We start from the raw sequence: 21,289 nt of genomic DNA, 5'->3' as shown, positions 1-21,289 counted from the left end.
TTAAACCAGCCCTTTAGCTCAGGAAAGAGATAATTAATAAGCAGAAGTAGAAATTATTAAATGCATTTTAAGAAGTACTTGACATAGAAAAAGTAGAGCTGTACATAGAGTCATATCAAGCATAGTCTAGGGAAAGAGATATTATGTGTCTGGATGGTTCCATTTGAACAGTTGTAATCCCAGTGGATTCCTAAAGGGAATATAACTACTGTTTTCCTCTGTTTTATGTTCATCATATAATTAATTTTCTTACCTTTTAATTTCCCCAGTGATTATAATCCATAGCCATTTTAAGCAAAAGTAAGCCATAAGCTAGTGATCTTCCAGTGTTGATGTTCATCAAAGTAATTGTGGTATTTGTTAGAAATATAGAACCCTGGACCACACCCTAAACCTACTGAGTCAGGATCTGTGGATGGTGGGGTTGTGCCATCAGCAACCTCCCAGAAGAGTTTTGAGAACCACTGTCCTAAGCAATAATCAGTCTCAGTTCTTGAACCAGTGTATCTACCTTTACAAGTAAAAATTTAGAGTAATGATTTGTAGGTAAATCTCCTGCTACTTTGATTTGTATGAATCATTTAATTAAAGCTCCTGAGGAAATTGATAAATCTTTTTTTTTTTTTTTTTTTTTTTTTTTTTGGCGGTACGCGGGCCTCTCACTGTTGTGGCCTCTCCCGTTGCGGAGCACAGGCTCCGGACGCGCAGGCCCATCGGCCATGGCTTACGGGCCCAGCCGCTCCGCGGCATGTGGGATCTTCCCGAACCGGGGCACGAACCCGTGTCCCCTGTGTCTGCAGGCGGACTCCCAGCCACTGTGCCACCAGGGAAGCCCAGATAAATCAATTTTTTGATTTTACAAGGTCGATTGAACCAAACAGTTCATCACAGTTACCAACATCTAACACTTCCCCAGATGTGAAGTTTATTTATTATCATTACTATTTTATCTAAGGTAAAATGTATTAAGTGCCTTTGATTACTTGCCAGTTTTAAGAAAGAAATCTAGATTTCACTATCTCTTTTTGGGAATATTCTGTAAATATTCATGTTCTGTTCAATGAAGTACAAATCTTGTGAACAGTCTTGTTTCATCTTTTCATAGCATTTATGTATCTTTTGTATCAGAAAAAAAGGAAAATACCAAAAAATAATAAATTCGTTTCTTATTCTGCACCCAAACTATGAATTAGCTGCATTCATTGTTATTAATATAAATTTTCACTTAGTGTGTACCTGGGCAGTTTGTTTTTTAACCACCTATGAAGAAGTTCAGAGAAAACTATATGAAGAGATAGACCAAGTTTTTGGGAAGGGACCTGTAACTCCAGAGAACATTGAGGAGCTCAGGTAAGAACACAATAAGAGGAAAGAGGAGATCATTAAAGGGTAAATTTGAGTTGGTTTATCTAATTTAAAGCTAATGCTAATATCTAGGAAAGCTATATATTTTTACAGGACTTAAAGTATTTACATACAGATTTTAATGGATAACTTAACTTGCTTTTTAAAATCTTAAGGTACTTTTGGGAAACCTTTACATGAGCCTGTATAAAATAGTATCAGTGATACCTAATAAGTGGAACTTCCACACCTTGTTGGTACAAATGCAGAATGGTACAGTTCTGTTAGAAAACAATGTGGCAGGATCTTATGAAGTTAAACATACCATATGACTCAGCAGTTCTCCTAGGCATTTACCCGAGAGAAATGAAAACATATGTCACACAGAGACCTGTATGCAAACATTTATAGTAATACTATTTATGATAGCAAAAACTGGAAGTAGTCCAAATGTTCATCAACTGGTAAATAGATAAATTGTGTTATATCTATACAAGGAAATGTTACCAAGTAACGAAAAGTAACACAATATCAATACACACAACAACACGGATAAATCTCTTTATGCTAAGTAAAAAAAAAATCAAACACAAAAACTGCCTACAATACGTTTCATTTAGGTGAAATTCTAGAAAAAGCAAAACTATTGTGATAGAAAGTAGATCAGTGGTTGTCTGGGGCCAGAAATGGGGAGGGGATCAATTACAAAGGATCATGAGGAAAGTTTTTTAGGGTGAGGGAAATGCTCTGTATCTTTCTTGTGGTTGTGTTCACACAATTATATACAATTACTAAAATTCATCAAACTGTACAGGTAAAATAGATACTTTTTTTTTTTTGCGGTACGCGGGCCTCTCACTGTTGTGGCCTCTCCCGTTGCGGAGCACAGGCTCCAGACGCGCAGGCTCAGCGGCCATGGCTCACGGGCCTAGCTGCTCCGCGGCGTATGGGATCTTCCCGGACCAGGACACGAACCCGTGTCCCCTGCATCGGCAAGCGGACCCTCAACCACTGCGCCACCAGGGAAGCCCCTAGATACTTTTTTTTATATGTAAGTGATACCTTAATTAAAAAGATTTTTAAAAATAACAGCTGTGACTTCTTAGGGGGTTGGAAGTCTGAGACTGGGTAGCAAGCACCCTTACCTTGGATCATCTTTCAACTATAGAAAAGAAGATAGGGATACAGCCATTGGAAAGAACTCGAAGCTATGGGTTTCACAGGGAGACTTTTGTTACCAATTCTTTAAAATGTAGGAAGCTTTATTACAATTTTAAAAGTAATACATACTTGTTTTTTTAATTTATTTTTTATTTTTAAAATTTTTTAACATTTATTGGAGTATAATTGCTTTACAATGGTGTGTTAGTTTCTGCTTTATAACAGAGTGAATCAGCTATCCATATATCCCCATATCTCTTCCCTCTTACATCTTCCTCCCTCCCACATACTTGTTTTTTGAAGTTTTTATAATACAGAGGTGTATGAAGTGGAAGGTGAATGTCCTTTGTAAAAGAGATAATAATTGTTAACTATCTGTATTGTTTTTCCAGACTTTTTCTATGCATATATACATATGTATTTAACACAAAAAAATTAAAACCATTTAAAAATACAAAACATGTAACTCTTCTGTAAATTCCATTTTTTCTCTAAATGTGCTGTGGACAGCGTTCCTATACGTAGTAACTCCACATCCAATCAGTGACTAAGTTCTGTTGATTTTGCTTTCCAAATAACATTTAGTTGGAAGTTTAGTTTTAGTTCTTTCCATTGCCCCCACTGCCTAGAGCACCATCAACTTGTCTGGGCTATTTCAACAGCCTTGGATTTGCTTCCCTCCTATGCATTCTCCAGATTGCTGTTGGAGCCTGTGACTGTACACTGTAATCGCTTCAACTACTTTAAAAATACACATAACCTATGACCAATCCCAAACCAACAATCTCTTGGCATCAGAAATTTTCAGAAGCTTCTCAGGTGATTCTAATGTGTAGCCAAAGTTGAGAATCACTGTGCTAGTCATCTTTCTATATCTGGGGAGTCATATCTGATCAGACTCCCCGACTTAACATCCTTCAGTGACTTCTGGTTGCCCTTAAGATAAAATTTAAACTCACCAGCTTAGCTTATAAGGCATTTCAGGAGCTAGGCCTTGCATTCCTCTCCCACCTTATCTCATTACTTGTGTCTCTTCATACCCTTGGATTCAGCTGTACTAAATTCTTTTGTTTCTTCAAATGTAAATAAAGCACTCTTTTTTATCTTCTGGCTTTTGTCGAGATTCTCTCTTCCTCCCTCCTCTAGCTAACTCCAGTTTTTTCTGCAGGTCTCAGCCTAAGTGTTTATTTCTCTGCAAAGTCCTTTCTCTAGTTAGGTGCTCTTGCCATGTGTCCCCTAACACCCTGAACTTCCTTTATCAGAACAGTTACTGTGCCCTTTTTTTTTTACTTCTTTTACTTTATGGCCACAGAGGAAGTAGAGGTTAAAGAGAGGCTGGAGAGAACTATTATAAAATTCCAATTAATATCATCAGATAATTTGTGAGCTGTTGTATTCACTGAAACCAGAACAGAACAATCAGAGAAATTTCTGGAATGGAGCAGCTCCACTAGTAGTTTCAAAACCTTCCTGACTATAGTACCCTAAATAAGAAGCCGTGTTTCTAGGAATACACTCAACTGGTTGTGCAGAACAGCCATGTTAAACTAAACTGAGGAGATCTGACATTGACTTCTTTGCCATCCATCTTTTTAATCAACTTTATTGAAGTATAATTTACATATGATAAACTACATTTATTTTATACTCTGCCTTTTATTCTTTGTGTTTACGTTTTTAATATACTGTGGCTTTTTAATTGTTCATTCTTGATGTCCCTTCCTCCGTCCCTTCCCCTGCCAAGTAGACTTTGAAATTCTTTGAGGGTATCTGTCTTGTTCACTGTTGTAGCTCAATATCTAATGCAGTGCTTCTAATGTAGTAGGTACCCAAAAAATATTTGTTCAAAGAGGAAAGGATGTTTCCTCTTGTTTTTGTTGCTTTTAGAAATTACAAAAATCAGCATTCCTATGCTTACATCTTTGCTGATATTTCTGATTGTTTCTATTAATAAGGTTCAACTGGCATTTACTGTGGATCCAACTCGTTATTTCTAATGGATGCATAGTATTGCATTGTATGAGATTATTATTTAAGAGTATATGCAATAGTGTAGTGTTTACGATTAGGGGCTATGGAGTAACAGACTTGGGTTTGAATCCTACCAATACCACTTACCTGCAGTGCACTTTTAAACAATTGCCTCATTTTTAAAATCTGTAAAATTAAAAACTAATAGCATCCATGAGTTTCTTATAAGGATTAAATGAGATACTGCATAGAAAGTATTTAACAGAACTGGCTCATAGCAAGATTTCAGTACATTTTAGCTTTTATTCTCATTGGGAGGCACACTTCATATTTTCATATATATTGCCAAGTTATCCTTCAGAAAGGTTGTACCAATTTCTACTTCCACCAACTGAATATGAATGTCCTTTTCCTTATTTTTTGTTAGTGTTTGTGACAGTACTCTTGTTCATCTTTGCTAATCTGGCAGGTAAAAAAATTCGCTTTGATTGGCAATCTTTCCATTGTTAATGAGGTTGAGTATCATTTCTTAGGTTTCCAGGCCATTTGCATTTTTTCTTTGTTTTTGTGGTTTGCTTTTTTATATTTTCTGTCCATATTTCTATTGGGGTATTTGATCATTTTAATTATGAATTTTTAAAGAGCTTTGATGCATTAAGGATATATTTACTGTAAATATTTTTCCTACTTAGCTTTTAATTTTACTTATGATTGCAAGTATGAAAAAAAAACTTCCATAGTCATATCATTCAATATTTGTGTTTTTCTTTATGGTATCCTTCATTGTTTCAGTATTTTTATAATTTTTAAGTAGAAAAGTCTTTTATTAAAATTTTTATTAAATCTTTTATTAAAAATAAAAGACATTGGGGGCTTCCCTGGTGGCGCAGTGGTTGAGAGTCCGCCTGCCGATGCAGGGGACACAGGTTTGTGCCCCGGTCCGGGAGGATCCCACATGCCACGGAGCGGCTGGGCCCGTGAGCCATGGCCGCTGAGCCTGCGCGTCCGGAGCCTGTGCTCGGCAACAGGAGAGGCTACAACAGTGAGAGGCCCGCGTACCGCAAAGAAAAAAAAAAAAAAAGTTTCTACTCAAAAATTTTAAAAATATTGTTTCGAGTTTTCCTCTGGTACTTTTAAAGTTGTTTTTATTTGTTTAAATCCTTACTCACCTGGACTTTATATACCTCTAATATATAATGTATTTTAAGCAAATAAGAATTACGATATGACTATTTCAAATTAGGAAGGTTATGAAAATTGTTGAATGACACTTTAAAATGTATATACATTTCAAACTGCCTCTCCCAAAATAAAGATCTTCAAAAAAAATTTTTTTTAAACAGGTATTGTCGGCAAGTACTTTGTGAAACTGTTCGGACTGCCAGACTGACCCCAGTTTCTGCCCGGCTTCAAGATATTGAAGGAAAGATTGACAAATTTATCATTCCTAGGGAGGTAGGAAACATTTGGTATACTTAACCCATTCAGCTATTCTTTTCAACTCTGTTAGTGTGTGTTTTTAAATTTTATTGTTTAAAGTGTCCAATAAATGTTGCCTATTGTTAAAGACAAGTGTTTTAAATGACAAAATAATATGCGCTTGTTTTAAGTTCAAACAATATAAAAGAAAGGCTCATTTCTCCACACGTACTACTGTGAATAGTTTAGTGTTTATTTTGTAGGTCTTTTTCTGTATATATGTATTACTCTGTGTGTGTATATACATGTATACGTATGTATTTTAAAAACCAAATTCATATGTGAAAGAGTACTGTATGTATTCTTTAATTTTCTTTTATTGAGTGTACCATGGCAATCGATACAACTGGCACTTACTATGGATCCAACTCATTATTTTTAATGGATGCATAGTATTGCATTGTATGAATGTACCATAATTTATTTAAGCAGTCCCCATTGATGGAAATTTAGATTGACATTAATTTTTTTCATTATTACAAATTGTATACTTGTACTGGTATTGGGAGAGCCTTAGAAAAGGAGTTTGGGGGCCAAACAGCACATGTGTGTAAAATTTAAATTGCCCTCTACAAGGCAGTTTATACTTTGAGCAACAGTGTATGAGAATGTTTTTCCTTTCCCTATTCTTACCACATCTGGATTTATGAACCTTATATGAAAAATTGTCTCTTAATTTGCTTTCCCCTGATCATTGGAGAGATTGAACAGCTTTTCATATATATACTAACAGTTTGTATTTCCTTTAACTTCTTTCTAGTGAGTTTATATGTCTTTTTGTATATTATACATATTAATTCTGTCACTTATATGGCAGATTTTTTTTCCTGTCTGTTATTTATCTTCTACTTGTTTTATGGTGTGTTTTTTGTTTTATTTTTACTGGATACGGGTTTTAAATTTTCATGTAGTGAAGTTTATTATTCCTTTATGGCTTCGATATTTTGTGACATGCTCATCCTTCCCACTGTGAGATCACCAAAATAATGGCCTGTGTTTTCTTCTATTATTTTATTTTTTATTCACTATCTATATTAAAAGAGCATTTAGATAAGTTGGCTGTCTGGGCATCATTTTGTCTCTGTTAGACCTTGAATAACTAGAGTAATTTTTTTTTGCAGACCCTTGTCCTTTATGCCCTTGGAGTGGTGCTTCAGGATCCCAGTACTTGGCCATCACCATACAAGTATGAAATTTCTGTCATTGTCTTTGCAATTATTGATTTTTATGTGTTTGCATGTTTTGTGTTCCTTTTTAAGTTTTGAGGAGAAAATTCAATATGTAACAGGCATATAACAAAAGAAAGCCACTGCCTTCCCTGTGTATCTTCTGCTCACTGCTTTTTCTTTCATGAATCTACTGTCTGCTACCCTTTGTCTCTCCTATTACCACTTCTATCCTAAGATCTATTTAATTACTTAATCTCTACAATTATTCTTTAATTTCAGTGGTATTTTGGAGTTATTTTACTGATAAGTGGGTATTTTTAAATTAATTACTTTATTTTTGGCTGTGTTGGGTCTTTGTTGCTGCACGCGCGCTTTCTCTAGTTGTGGCGAGTGGGTCTACTCTTTGTTCTGGTGCGTGGGCTTCTCATTACAGTGGTTTCTCTTGTTGTAGAGCATGGGCTCTAGGCATGTGGGCTTCAGTAGTTGTGACACGCGAGCTCAGTAGTTGTGCCTTGTGGGTTCTAGAGCGCAGGCTCAGTAGTTGTGGTGCACAGGCTTAGTTGCTCCGCAGCATGTGGGATCTTCCCGTACCAGGTCTCGAACCCAAGTCCCCTGCAATGGCAGGCGGATTCTCAACCACTGCACCACCAGGGAAGCCTGGTAAGTGGGTATTGGTTGTGCAGTTTCTTTATTTTCCTTCTTTTGGCCTCAATTATTAAGCTCTTTAGTCGAATGCAGAAAATAGGTGTTGTGTGTATATTGTTATGTGTGAGAACAGCAAGGGAGGGAAAAGGTGAAGAATAAAGTTGATATTGTTTGCCTCTTAGGTAGGCATCTGGTAAATCTGCCTTAAAGAAATGGGTTAAGATTTACTGCCCTGAAGAAGGTTATTCATTGAGTTGATTGGGACTAAGAGCTGTGTGAAGTGCAGGGGACAGAGTTGATGGCATGTTTGAAATAGTAGAAAAACCTACTTCTGGAATATAAGGATGGGACATTTTAAGTGTTCCTATCATTTTAGTTTTTTATATTACAATAACATTAAAGGGGAATCTATTAATAAATGAAATAGCAGTCCTTCAAAATCTTCTGTAAAAATTAAGTAAATTTTATATTCCAAGGGGCTTTTGTAGCAAAATTAAAGATACACATTGGTTTAAAAAAAAAGTATGCTTATAATTATAAAAAATTAAAATTTCAAACTTTAAAACCTTAAAAAAATTTCATGTGGAAAAATGCCAAGTTTTTGATAAACTTTAGGTGTAATGCGAAAAGCATAAGAACTTTGCTGGAACTTTTGACACTATTCCTACGCTCAGAGCGCTCAGAGAATCTAGATTACAGATTGAAAATACTGAAAGGAGTATATGCTAAAGTGTGGAAATCATTTTTACGAATCAAATGCAGTCAAATTTAAGAAATATTATTAATAGTGTTGTATACCAAGGAAAAGCTTTCTTAGGTTGTGCAGCTCATCACCCATCCCTTGTGAAAAGTCCATAGATTCATTTGTGTCAGCACCTTGAGAGGATCCTTGAGAGACTAATTCACAGTAGCAAAAATGTTCGTAGACTGAGATAGACCCTATAGAGGTAATTGATTAATTATAGTTTAAATATGTGTCACACAGAGGAAGATGAAGAGGTTGACTTTTTTCACTATATTTAATGCTCTTGAGGTCAACAGAGGATGTTGCGTATCTTTTTATGGCTGAGTAGTATTCTATCTTATGGATGTGCAGGGTTTGTTCAACTTTACCCCACTGAAGGACATTTGGTTTGTTTGCAGTATTTTGCTTTTAGGAATAAAGCTGTTATAAACATCTGTGTACAAGTTTTGTGTGAACATAGGGTTTCATTTTTTAGGATAAATGCCCAAGAGTACGATTTCTGGGTTATGTGGTTAGTGCATATTTAATTTTGCAAGAAACTGCCAGGGTATTTTTCTCAGATTCTTAACAGCAGTGTTTTGAGAGATTCAGCTTCTCTGCAGCCTCAGTAGCATTAACTATTGTCACTATTTTTTATTTTAATTGTTCTAATAGGTATGTGGTGATATTTCATTGTGGTTTTTTTTATAAGTTTTTTTTGAGTAAGTAGCTGACATTACCTTATTCTCTCTATAGAAAAATGTCTAGATATGATTTATTTACAGAAATAAATGCATGGAAATACATTATTATTGTATTGGCAGTATCTCAGAGGAAGAAACCCTGGGTCAAATTCTGTGACTTAAATGGATCATAATGTAAATATTACTCTATACCAAATAATGAAATATTATCAACTTTAAAAAAACAGACTGAAATAGAATTCTCAACTGAAAAGAATGAAGACATGACTTCCCTGGTGGCACAGTGGTTAAGAATCCGCCTGCCAATGCAGGGGACATGGGTTCGATTCCCTGGTCCAGGAAGATCCCACATGCCATGGAGCAACTAAGCCTGTGTGCCACAACTACTGAGCCTGTGCTCTAGAGCCCGCGAGCCACGACTAGTGAAGCCGTGTGCTGCAACTACTGAAGCCTGCGTGCCTAGAGCCCATGCTCCGCAACAAGAGAAGCCACCGCAGTGAGAAGCCTGCGCACTGCAGCGGAGAGTAGCTGCCACTCGCTGCATGTAGAGAAAGCCCGCGTGCAGCAAGGAAGACCCAATGCAGCCAAAAATAAATAAATAAAATTAAAACAAACAAAAAAAAAGAATAAAGACAAACATTCAAAACCTCAGTATGGACTGGGACCAAGATAGTGACATAGCAGGCTTCTGAATTTCCTTCCTCACACAGATGCATTGAATGTACAGCTACACATGGAGCAATTCCCTCTGAGAAAAATCCAGCAGCTAGCTGAGTGACTCCTACACATTGGGCAAATGAGAAAAAACCCACATTGAAACAGGTAGAAAAGAATGAGACACATTCTTGCCATAAACCCCACCCCCAGCCCAGTGCCATACAGTCAGGAGGGAACCCCCAAGTCCCAGCTTCTCCCTGTGGATTGAAGGCTTTGGACCACATATTTAGTGCCCTGGCTTTAAAGACTCCCACCTGAGGAATGGGCTTCTAAAACATCTACCTCCGAAAGCCATCTGGGCTTGCATTCATGAGTCCCACAGGACTGTAGCAAACAAAGAAGCAGTTCTTAATGGGAGCATAGCGTGAGCACAAGCATTCATCATAGCTGTCCCCATAGGGTTCAGCATAGAGGGAACAGGAAAAATGCCTGTCTCCCAGTCTTTCTCTGAAGGAGGTTGACTACATACTTTACAAGCTGCTGCCTGAAGGTCTAGCTTCTAATTGGCATGCGTCTGGGTATACTGGCTGTGATCCTCCCCGGACCCTGGGGGAGTCAGTGGACACACCTCCAACCTTCTCCTTCTGGTTCACTCGAACAATAAAAACAGGTTGCCAGCATCTCCCTTGCACAGACATCTAGTGCCCCAACTTTTATGGCTGCCATGCGAGGGAGGGATATGCCCTAAATCTCATAGCTCTGATAGCTAGTACATCTTGCATTCATAAGTCCTATGGGACTATAGCAAACAAAGAAGCATATGTTAATGGGCATGGAGGTATTTGTGGTTAGCACCCACCTTTCAGTGCAGAGGGAACAGGCAAAAATGCCCATCTCCCAGTCTTTCTCTGGAAGGAGTTTGACTACATACCTCACAAGCTGTTGGCTGAGGGTCTGGCTTCTAATTACCACCATCTAGGTGTTGACTGTGATCTTCTGGACCCCAGAAGAGCTGATGGGTACTTTCCTCACCTTCGCCCCCAACTTTACTCCAACAATAAATCCAGCTTGCAAGTATCTCCCAGGAAGGAGCTTGTCCACACATCTAGCAGTCCAGCTTTTATATCTGCCACCCAAGGGACAGGCCCCCATCACCCAGCTGTGATAGCTTATGGGACTTGCATTTACAAGTTCCACAAGATTATAGTAAAGAAACAAACAGTTTTTAAGTGGGTGCAGGAACACCCCCTGTGGCTATACACCCAGGCTGAGCACAGAGGGAGCAGATAAAAATGTACATCTCCCAGTTTCTCCTTGGAAGCAGTTTGACTGCATACATCCTTACCTGTTGCCTGGCAGTCCATCTTCTTATCAGCCTGTGTATAGATGCTGTCTGTGATCCTTTCCTTTTGGACACTGACAGGTCATGACATACCCTCAACTACTGGGAGCAACTGTGAACAAAGACAGCAGGTTGGACAATCATAGATGTTTAAGAGGCAACCAGGAAGTCAGGCTAGGCTAATTAATGAGCTTCATCTCCTACACAAGACTGTGACAGCAGTCTATTTTACTAGATAAAATAGTCTGCTGTAAAGTGATGACACTGGAGAAAGACTGGAACAGCCATTGCTGGCTTTCCGTGAAAAGCCATATGCCAAGGAATGTGGGCAAACATAGGAAGCTGGAACACACAAGGAAATGATTTCTACTCTAGAACCTCCAGAAAGAAGTGCAGCCCTGCTGACACCTTCATATTAGCCTGAGTGAAGAAGGAGCCCCCCAGGAAGGAATTCTGGAAGATATTCCCTTGGATCCTGACGGTGAGGCTTATGAAATGCCTTCTGAGGAACAATATCAGGACTACGAATCTTAAGCCTAAGAAAAATCTTTGCTTCCAGTTTCCTGAGATCTGCTGACAGATGTTCCATCCTGTACAAGTGCTCAGTTCCAAGGTGCCCGGTAATGACATTTTCTCAGAGTTTTCACAGTGCATTATAAAGTAGAAGAATGTTTTATCTGATATAAAGAAACCAACACAAGGAGTCATGGAAAATGTAGAAACAGGGGACTATGTTCCAAACAAAAGAGCAAGATAAATTTCCAGAAACTGATCTTAATGAAATGGAGATAAGTGATGTACCTAATAAAAGAATTCAATATAATGGTCATAAAGATTGCTCACGAAGGTCAGGAGAGCAATGCATGAACAAAATGATAATTTCAGTGAAGAGAGAGAAAATGTAAAAATGTACCAAACAGAAATCACAGAGCTTAAGAGTATAGTAACTGAATTGAAAAATTCATTACAGGGGTTTAACAGCAGATTAGATGAAGCGGAAGACAGGATCAGCAGATTTAAAGGCAGGGCAGTGGAATTTATCAGAGTTGCAAAAAGAAAAATGAAGAGTGGATATAGCTTAAGGGACTTATGGGATATCATCAGGTAGTCCAATATACACATTATAGTTGTCCAAGAAGGAGAAGAGAGAGAGAAAGGGACAAAGAAAGTATATTCAAAGAAATAATGGCTGAAAACTTCCCTATCTGGGAAAAGAAACAGACATCCAGATCCAGGAAGCCTGAAGAGTACCAAAAAAGATGAATCTAAAGAGACACACACTGACACACATCATAATTAAATTGTCAGAAGTTAAAGACAAAGAGGGAATTTTAAAAGAAGCAAGAGAAAAGCAACATGTTATGTACAAGGGAACCCACATAAGATACTCAGCAGATTTTTCAACAGAAACCTTGCAGGCCAGAAGGGAATGGGCTGATATATTCAGAGTGCTGAAAGAAAAAAATTGCCAATCAAGAATACACTACCTGGCAAAATTGTCCTTCAGAATTGAAGGAGAGGTAAAGAGTCTCCTAGACAAACAAAAGCTGAAATGTTAAAAGGAGTTATTCAAGCTCAAATGAAAGGATGCTAATTAGTAACATGAAAACATATAAAAGTATAAAATTCATTGGTAAAGGTAAATATATAGTTAATATGAATACTCAAATATGTAATGGTCATGGGTAAATCACTTATAACTGTAGTATAAAGGTTAAAATACAAAAGTGTTTAAAACTGCAATAATTTATTAATGATACACAGTATAAAAAGATGTAAAATGTGACATTAGAAACATAAAATATTGGGGGAAATGTGAAAATGTAGAGCTTTTCAATGCATTTGAAATTAAGTTGTTATCAGATTAAAATAGACAGTTATAACCATAATATATTTTATGTAATCATCCTTGTAACCACAAAGCAAAACCTATAGTAAATATACAGTGTATAAAGAGAAAGGACTCAAAGCATCCCACTGTAGAAAATTATGAAATCACAAAGGAAGAAAGGAACAAAGGAACTACAAAACTGCTGGAAAACAGTTCACCAAGTGGCATTAGTACATCCATACCTATTAATAGTTTCTTTAAACATAAATGGACTAAATTTTCCAATCAAAATACATAGGGTGGGCTTCCCTGGTGGCGCAGTGGTTGAGAGTCCGCCTGCCGATGCAGGGGACACAGGTTTGTGCCCCGGGCCGGGAAGATCTCACATGCCGCGGAGTGGCTGGGCCCGTGAGCCATGGCCGCTGAGCCTGCGCGTCCGGAGCCTGTGCTCCGCAACGGGAGAGGCCACAACAGTGAGAGGTCCGCATACCGCAAAAAACAAAACAAACAAACAAAATACATAGGGTAACCAAATGGATAAAATAACAAGACGCAACTATATGCTGCCTATAAGAGAGTCTTTTCAGCTATAAAGACACACAGACTGAAAGTGAAGGGATGGAAAAAGTTATTCTGTGCATATGGAAACCAAAATAAAGCAGCGCTAGCTATACTTAACATCAGACAAAATAGATGTTAAGTCATAAACTGTAACAAGAAACAAAGAAGATCATTATATAATGAAAAAGGGGTCAGTTCATCAAGAGGATATAACACTTGTACATATTTATGCACCCAACTTGGAGCACCTAAATAAAGTAAATATTAATAGATCTGAATGGAGAAATAGCAATAAAATAATAGTAAAGGACTTCAATACCCATTTTCAACAGTGGATATATCACCTAGACAGAAAATCAATAAGGAAACCATGGACTTAAACTACATGTAGACCATATGGAACTAACAGACATATTTAGGACATCCTATCCAACAGCAGCAGAATACTCATTCTTCTCATGTGCACATGGAACATTCTACAGGATATATCATATGTTAGGCCACAAAACAAATCTTAATAAATTTAAGAAATTTGAAATCATATCAAAGATCTTTCTGACCACAAAGGGGAAGAAAGCAGTAAGAATCTCACTGAAAAACAGCTGTAAGTATAATGTGTATTTCCATAGAATTGCATTTAACTAATATTTTTATGTAGTTAAATTTGCTTATAGTGGTTTATTACAGTTAAACTGCATACTTACTTGCAAGATACTGTAGCTTATAATGAACTCTTAAATATCTTGTTGATGTCTTCATAGACCTAATTTTCTTAGACAGTGTACAAATAGATAAATTACTAATATTAAGAATGTGTCAAGCTTGTAAACCTAACTTTTAAAATGCCAGATTCTTTTTTGATTAAACGTTTCAAAATCCTGGGTGGGAGTAATTGAGTTATTTGTTGGATTAAAAAAATGGAGATTAAACAATCTACTGAATATGCTTCTGAATAACCAATGGGTCAAAGAAGAAATAACCAATGGGAATCAAAATATCTTGAGACAAATGAAAAAGCAAACATGGTATAACAAGACTTATGGGATGTAGCAAAAGCAGTTCTAAGAGGGGAGATTATAGCAATAAACACCTACATTAAGAAAAAAGAAAGATATCTAATAAACAGCCTAACTTTGCACTTCAAGGAATTAGAAAAAAAGCACAACAACAAAGTCCAAAATTAGTAAAAGAAAATAAAGATCAGAGTGGAAACAAATGAAATAGAAACTAGAAAGACAATAGAAAAGATCAGTGAAACTAAGAGCTGTTTTTTGGAAAGGTAAACAAAATTTACAAATATTTAGCTAGACTTAATAAGGAAAAACAAGGGAAGGCTCAAATAAATAAAATTGTAAATGATAGAGGAGACATTACAACTGAGAACATAAATACTAAGGATCGTAAGAAATTACTATGAATAATCATATGCCAACAAATTAGATAACCTAGAAGAAATGGGTATATTCCTAGAAACATAAAACCTACCAAGAAGACTGAATCATGAAAAAGTAGAAAATCTCAATAGACCAGTTATTAGTAAGGAGATTGAGTCAGTAATCAAAAACCTCTCAACAGAGAAAAGTCCAAGACCAGATAGTCTCCTTGGTAAATTCTACCAAACACTTCCAGAAGAATTAATGCCAGTCCTTTTTAAACTCCTCCCAAAAATAGAAAAGGGAAGATTTCCAAATTCATTTTATGAGGCCAGTATTACCCTTGACAGAAGCCAGAAAAGGACACTACAAGAAACTATGGGCCAATATCCATAATGAACATATATGGAAAAAATCTTAACAAAATATTTGCAAACCAAAATCAGTAGTACATTAAAAGAATTATACACCATGATTAAGTGGGCTTTACTCCTGGGGTAAATCTAGGATGGATGGTTCAACATGTGCAGATCAATCAATGTGATATATGACGTTAACAAAATGAAGGATAAAAACTGTATGATCATCTCAGTAGATACAGCAAAAGCTTTTGCCAAAATTAAATATCTTTTCATGATAAAAACTCAACAAATTAGGTATAGAAGGAATGTGCTTCAACATAATAAAGGCCATATATGACATGCCTATAGGTAACAGCATACTCAAGGGTGAAATGATGAAAGGTCTTCCTCTAAGATCAGGAACAAGACAAGGATACCCACTCTCACCACTTTCATTCAACATGATATTAGAAGTCCTAGCCAGAGCAATTAGGAAAGAAAAGGAAATAAAATCAGAAAAGTAGAAGTAAAATTGCCTTTACTTGGAGATGACATGATATTATACATAGATAACCTTAAAGATTCCACCAAAAACTGTTAGAATTAATAAATGAATTCAGTAAAGTTTCATGATTCAAAGCCAATATAAAAAAGTCAGTTGCTTTTCTATACACTGACAACAAATTATCAGAAAGAAAAGTTAAGACAACAATCCCATTTACAATAGCATCAAAAATAGTAAAATACTTAGGATTAAATTCAAATAGATGAAAGTTCTGTACTCTGAAAACTAAAATATTGACGAAAGTAATAGAAGAAGACCCAAATAAATAGAAAGATAATCTGTGTTCATGGATTGGAAGAATTAATATTGTTAAAATGTCCCTACTAGACAAAGCAATTTACAGATTCAGTACAATCCCTGTCTAAATCCCAATGTCAATTTTTATGGAAATAGAATAAACAATCCTTAAATTCACAGAACCACTAAAGACCCAGAATAGCCAAAGCAATCTTGAGAAAAAAGAACAAAGCTGGAGGCATCACACTTCCTGATTTCAAGCTATGTTACCAAGCTTTAGTAACCAAAACAACATGGTAGTGCACTTTAAATATATTACAGTTTTGCAGTTATAAATCAACAAAGCTGAAAAACTTTAGATTAAAAAATCCTTCAGCATTTGAGGCCAAATTATCTATTTTTCATTTTAATTTTATTTTTAATCCTTAAAATTGTGAGGTATTTCATAAAATAGTTGGACGTCTGTATGTCTTCTTTGGAGAAATGTCTATTTAAATCTTCTGCCCATTTTTTGATTGGGTTGTTTCTGTTTTTGATATTGAGCTGCATGAGCTGTTTGTATATTTTGGAGATTAATCCCTTGTTGGTCACATCATTTGAAATATTTTCTTCCATTCTGTGGGTTGTCTTTTCGTTTTGTTTATGGTTTCCTTTTTTCTGCAAAAGCTTTTAAGTTTAAGTCCCATTTGTTAGTTTTTGTTTTTATTTTCATTACTCTAGGAGGTGGAGCCAAAAAGATATTGCTGTGATTTATGTCAAGGAGTGTTCTGCCTATGTTTTCCTCTAAGAGTTTTATGGTATCTGGTCTTACATTTAGGTCTGTAATCCATTTTGAATTTATTTTTGTGTATGGTGGTAGAGAAGGTTTTAATTTCATTCTTTTAAATGTAGCTGTCCAGTTTTCCCAGCACCACTTGTTGAAGAGACTGTCTCTTCTCCATTGTATATTCTTGCCTCCTTTGTCATAGATTAATTGACCATAGGTTCTCAGGTTTATTTCTGGGCTTTCTATCCTGTCCCATTGCTCTCCAGGTCTGTCTTTGTGCCAGTACCATACTGTTTTGCTTACTGTAGCTTTATAGTTGGAGGTCAGGGAACCTGATTCCTCCAGCTCCATTTTTCTTTCTCAAGATCGCTTTGGCTATTTGGGGTCTTTTGTGTTTCCATACAAATTAAAAATTTTTTTGTTCTGTATCTGCAAAAAACGCCATTGGTAATTTGATAGGGATTGCATCGAATCTGTAGATTACCTTGTGTAGTATAATCATTTTGACAATATTGATTCTTTCAATCCAAGAATGTGGTATATCCATCTGTTTGTGTCATCTTCAATTTCTTTCATCAGCATCTTATAGTCTTTGGAGTACAGGTCTTTTGCCTCCTTAGATAGGTTTATTCCAAGGTATTTTATTCTTTTTGATGCAATGGTAAATGGAATTGTTTACTTAATTTCTTTTTCTGATGTTTCATTGTTAGTGAAGATAACTAAAAAGCACTTGAAAATATGCTCAACATAGCTAATTATTAGAGAAATGCAAATCAAAACTACAGTGAGGTATTACCTCACACCGGTCAGAATGGCCATCATCAAAAAGTCTCCAAACAATAAATGCTGGAGAAGGTGTGGAGAGAAAGGAACCCTCCCACACTGTTGATGGGAATGTAAATTAGTACAGCCACTATGAAGAACAGTATGGGGATTCCTTAAAACCTAAAAATAGGGTTGCCATATGATCCAGCAATCCCACTCCTGGGCATATATCCAGAGAAAACCATAATTTGAAAAGATACATACACCCCAGTGTTCATTGTAGCACTGTTTACAGTAGCCAAGACATGGAAGCAAGGTAAGTATCCCTCGACAGAGGAGTGGATAAAGAAGATGTGGTACATATATACAATGGAATATTACTCAGCCATAAAAAAGTCTGAAATAATGCCATTTGCAGCAACATGAAAGGACCTAGAGATTATCATACTAAATAAAGTAAGTCAGACAGAGAAAGATAAATATCATATGATATCACTTATATGTGGAATCTAAAAGAGTGATACAAATGAACTTTTTTACAACACAGAAACAGACTCACAGACTTAGAAAACAAACTTAGGGTTACTAAAGGGGAAAGGTACGGGGCGGAGGGATAAACTAGCAGGTTGGGATTAACATATACAGACTACTATATGTAAAATAGATAATTAACAAGAACTTACTGTATAGCACGGGAAACTCTAATCAATATTCTGTAATAACCTATATGGGAAAGGATTCTAAAAAAAATAGATATATGTGTATGTATAACTGAATCACTTTGCTGTACACTTGAATTGAACACAGCATTGTAAATCAACTGTACTCCAATATAAAATAAAGATAAAAAAAGTAGTTGGAAAAATCAAGTTTGATTCCCTTTTAATCTGGAAACATAGGTATCTTGAAGTAAACATTTAGGGTCTCAATTTTCAAGATAGTTTACAAAAGGAAAGGCTGATTAAATTTGATACAGTTTTTTATATGGACTGTAATACAAATATAGTATATTCCAAAAGTGAAAGGTAATTTACACTTTTTAAAAAGGACAATGAAAGCAGGATTCTTTTTCTTTTTCTCAGAGTTTAGATCTTTTTATTAAAAACACTTGTTTTTGAGGGGAATTTTTATGCTCCTTGGTGGGTGGGTTGTTTTCGTTTAATATATCCATTTCCTCATTGACTTTTTTTTTTAAACATCTTTATTAGAGTGTAATTGCTCCCATTGACTTTTTACAGAGTAAACTTCTGTACAATAAAAGATCCTTCTTAGCCTCTTCATTTCCCTCACTTATTAATAAGTCTGGGTCTCATTTAATTGATTAATAGAAATTTTAGTCTGGTGTCTCCAGACTAAATTTATTTATCCTTAAATTTATCCTTAACTTATCCTTAAATTATTTATCCTTAAATCTCATAAATTTATCCTTAAATCTCATAAATGATGTAGTTGCATGTTACAGTTTCATTCCTCGATGATTCTAGAGAAATGTATTTTGCATCTATTCTTTAGAAGTAGGGGCTTCCCTGGTGGTGCAATGGTTAAGAATCTGCCTGCCAATGCAGGGGACACGGGTTCGATCCCTGGTCCTGAAGATCCCACATGCCGCAGAGCAACTAAGCCTGTGCACAACTACTGAGCCTGCACTCTAGAGCCCGGGAGCCACAACTACTGAGCCTGCGTGCTGCCACTACTGAAGCCCGTGCGCCTCGAGCCCGTGCTTCGCAACAAGAGAAGCCACCTCAATGAGAAGCTTCCGCACCACAGTGAAGAGTAGCCCTCGCTCGCTGCAACTAGAGAAGGCCTGCTCACAGCAACGAAGACCCAGTGTAGCCAAAAAAATAAATAAATAAATAAATAAATAAAATAGAATAAAGTAAGCAAAAAAAGATGTGTAATATATGTTCAATAGTTTGGGAACATAAAAGGTCAAATTTAAATATAATGTGAGAGCAGTTTCTATCTTCAGTAGTTTTAAAACTTTATTACATACCCGTGTTCTTGTAGTGTAAATATGTACTATGCCAGTGGAACTCTGTTGTGATCACGCCCAAATCTTCTTTTTAGGTTTGATCCAGAGCGGTTTGATGATGAATCGGTAATGAAGACTTTCTCCTTGCTTGGATTCTCAGGCACACAGGAATGCCCAGAGCTGAGGTGAGATGATAGAGAAACGAAAAGGAAAGGAAAGATGCTAGACTTTGTACTTATAATTTTGTTTATCACTGTTGATGAGAATGAACAATCTATATAGTTAAAGTATAGTTGTTAATCTTTAGTAACCAGTTAACTTTCTTCCTGACTAGGTTTGCATATATGGTAACCTCAGTACTTTTGAGTGTACTGGTGAGGAGACTGCACCTACTTTCTGTGGAGGGACAAGTTATTGAAACTAAGTATGAACTGGTAACATCATCCAAGGAGGAAGCTTGGATCACTGTTTCGAAGAGATATTAAAATTGTATACACTTAACTTTGTTGAGGGAAATGACCATTTAGAAAATATGTATTGAATCCTTTTATAAGCCAAGCATCATTGTATGATATAAACACCTATTAGTACTTCATCATGTAGATTTGAATTTTTGTATATCAGAGTTTCTTAATGCATTATATACTTTTATACTTATTGCATTAATATAGTGATAATTTTAATGGGAGGACTTCTACTTTTAACTTTTGTTTTTTCAGTTTCTATGTCATTGTTTTCATATTCTTAGCCTTAGTTTGATCTCTAAAATTAATATTCTTGAAGAGAAATTATTTTTCACAGTAATGTTTTTTAAATATTCATAAAAGAGAAAAATAACTCATTTTCACACTTTCAGTAAATCCTCTTAAAGGGGACTTTACATAAAAAGGAAAAGAAAAAAAGGACTTTATATAATTTTATTTATTGGATTAATATTTTTATTTTCTGAGTATAAATTAGTTTGTGTTTAATCATTGTTATTAGGTTTGAGTAATTCAGTGAATAACATACCTTGTATTTGCTTGTATGCCTTCCCAGACAACAGTGTTTATTTCATGACTTATACATTGCTCATCATTTTGAACAGTTCTGAATCATTTGGAAAATAATACAGTTAGTTCTGAATGTGTTTTGAAGTGGTGTCCTTCCTTAGTAGCAAACTAAGAGTGAGACTTGTCTGTCCTTTTTTTGCTGGAAATTGTAGTAGCACTATTACTCCACTAATCATCATTTGTGTAAAAAAAATTCCTGAATTTATTTATTATTATGTCATATCCTAACCATAAGAAATGAGAGAGCATTAACTAAAAACTGAAACCAAATTTAAAAGAAAGAAAACAAAGATGGGTCGAAAATATTTGCAAAATATATGACAGAAAGGGATAATATCCATATTACATATAAAGAGGTCATACAAATTGTTAAGAAAACATAGAGTAGATAAATAGACAAAACAGCTTTTATAAGGGGAAACAGCTAATAAACTTTTAGAAAAATGGTCAGTCTAACTAGTAAGCAAAGAAATATTGGGGCTTTTTCAAAAATAAGTATCTTTCAAATTTACATTTTAGTACTGGTAACTTTTATATTTAATGCTTTTTTATTGACAGCATTGTATTTTAGTTTGCTTTCTTTGTTACACTGTTCTTGAAGAACTCTTTTTTTAAAATATGTTTTTTTAA

General features: G+C 35.7%; 1 protein-coding gene across 2 annotated transcripts in view; it reads left to right on the top strand.

Moving 5' to 3' along the window:
• LOC114897162 (cytochrome P450 20A1) overlaps positions 1–21,070 on the top strand; it is a 69,385-nt gene extending 48,315 nt beyond the window's left edge. Inside the window, exons 9-13 of one of the 2 annotated variants that reach the window (XM_029225896.1) lie at positions 1,230–1,350; positions 5,820–5,931; positions 7,077–7,141; positions 19,703–19,792; positions 19,942–21,070. In XM_029225896.1, coding sequence (XP_029081729.1) covers positions 1,230–1,350; positions 5,820–5,931; positions 7,077–7,141; positions 19,703–19,792; positions 19,942–20,092 — 539 coding nt within the window. In that variant the 3' untranslated portion in view covers positions 20,093–21,070. The remainder of the gene's footprint in view (positions 1–1,229; positions 1,351–5,819; positions 5,932–7,076; positions 7,142–19,702; positions 19,793–19,941) is intronic. The other variant, XM_029225897.1, reaches the window with a different exon arrangement.
• Positions 21,071–21,289: the final 219 nt, after the last annotated feature.

The sequence above is a fragment of the Monodon monoceros genome, unplaced genomic scaffold (assembly GCF_005190385.1).
Source record: "Monodon monoceros isolate NGI ecotype Baffin Bay Population unplaced genomic scaffold, NGI_Narwhal_1 Super_Scaffold_16, whole genome shotgun sequence".
Lineage (NCBI taxonomy): Eukaryota > Metazoa > Chordata > Mammalia > Artiodactyla > Monodontidae > Monodon > Monodon monoceros.
The sequence above is the reverse complement of the archived record's forward strand: the minus strand, read 5'-3'. Positions and strand labels throughout refer to the sequence as shown.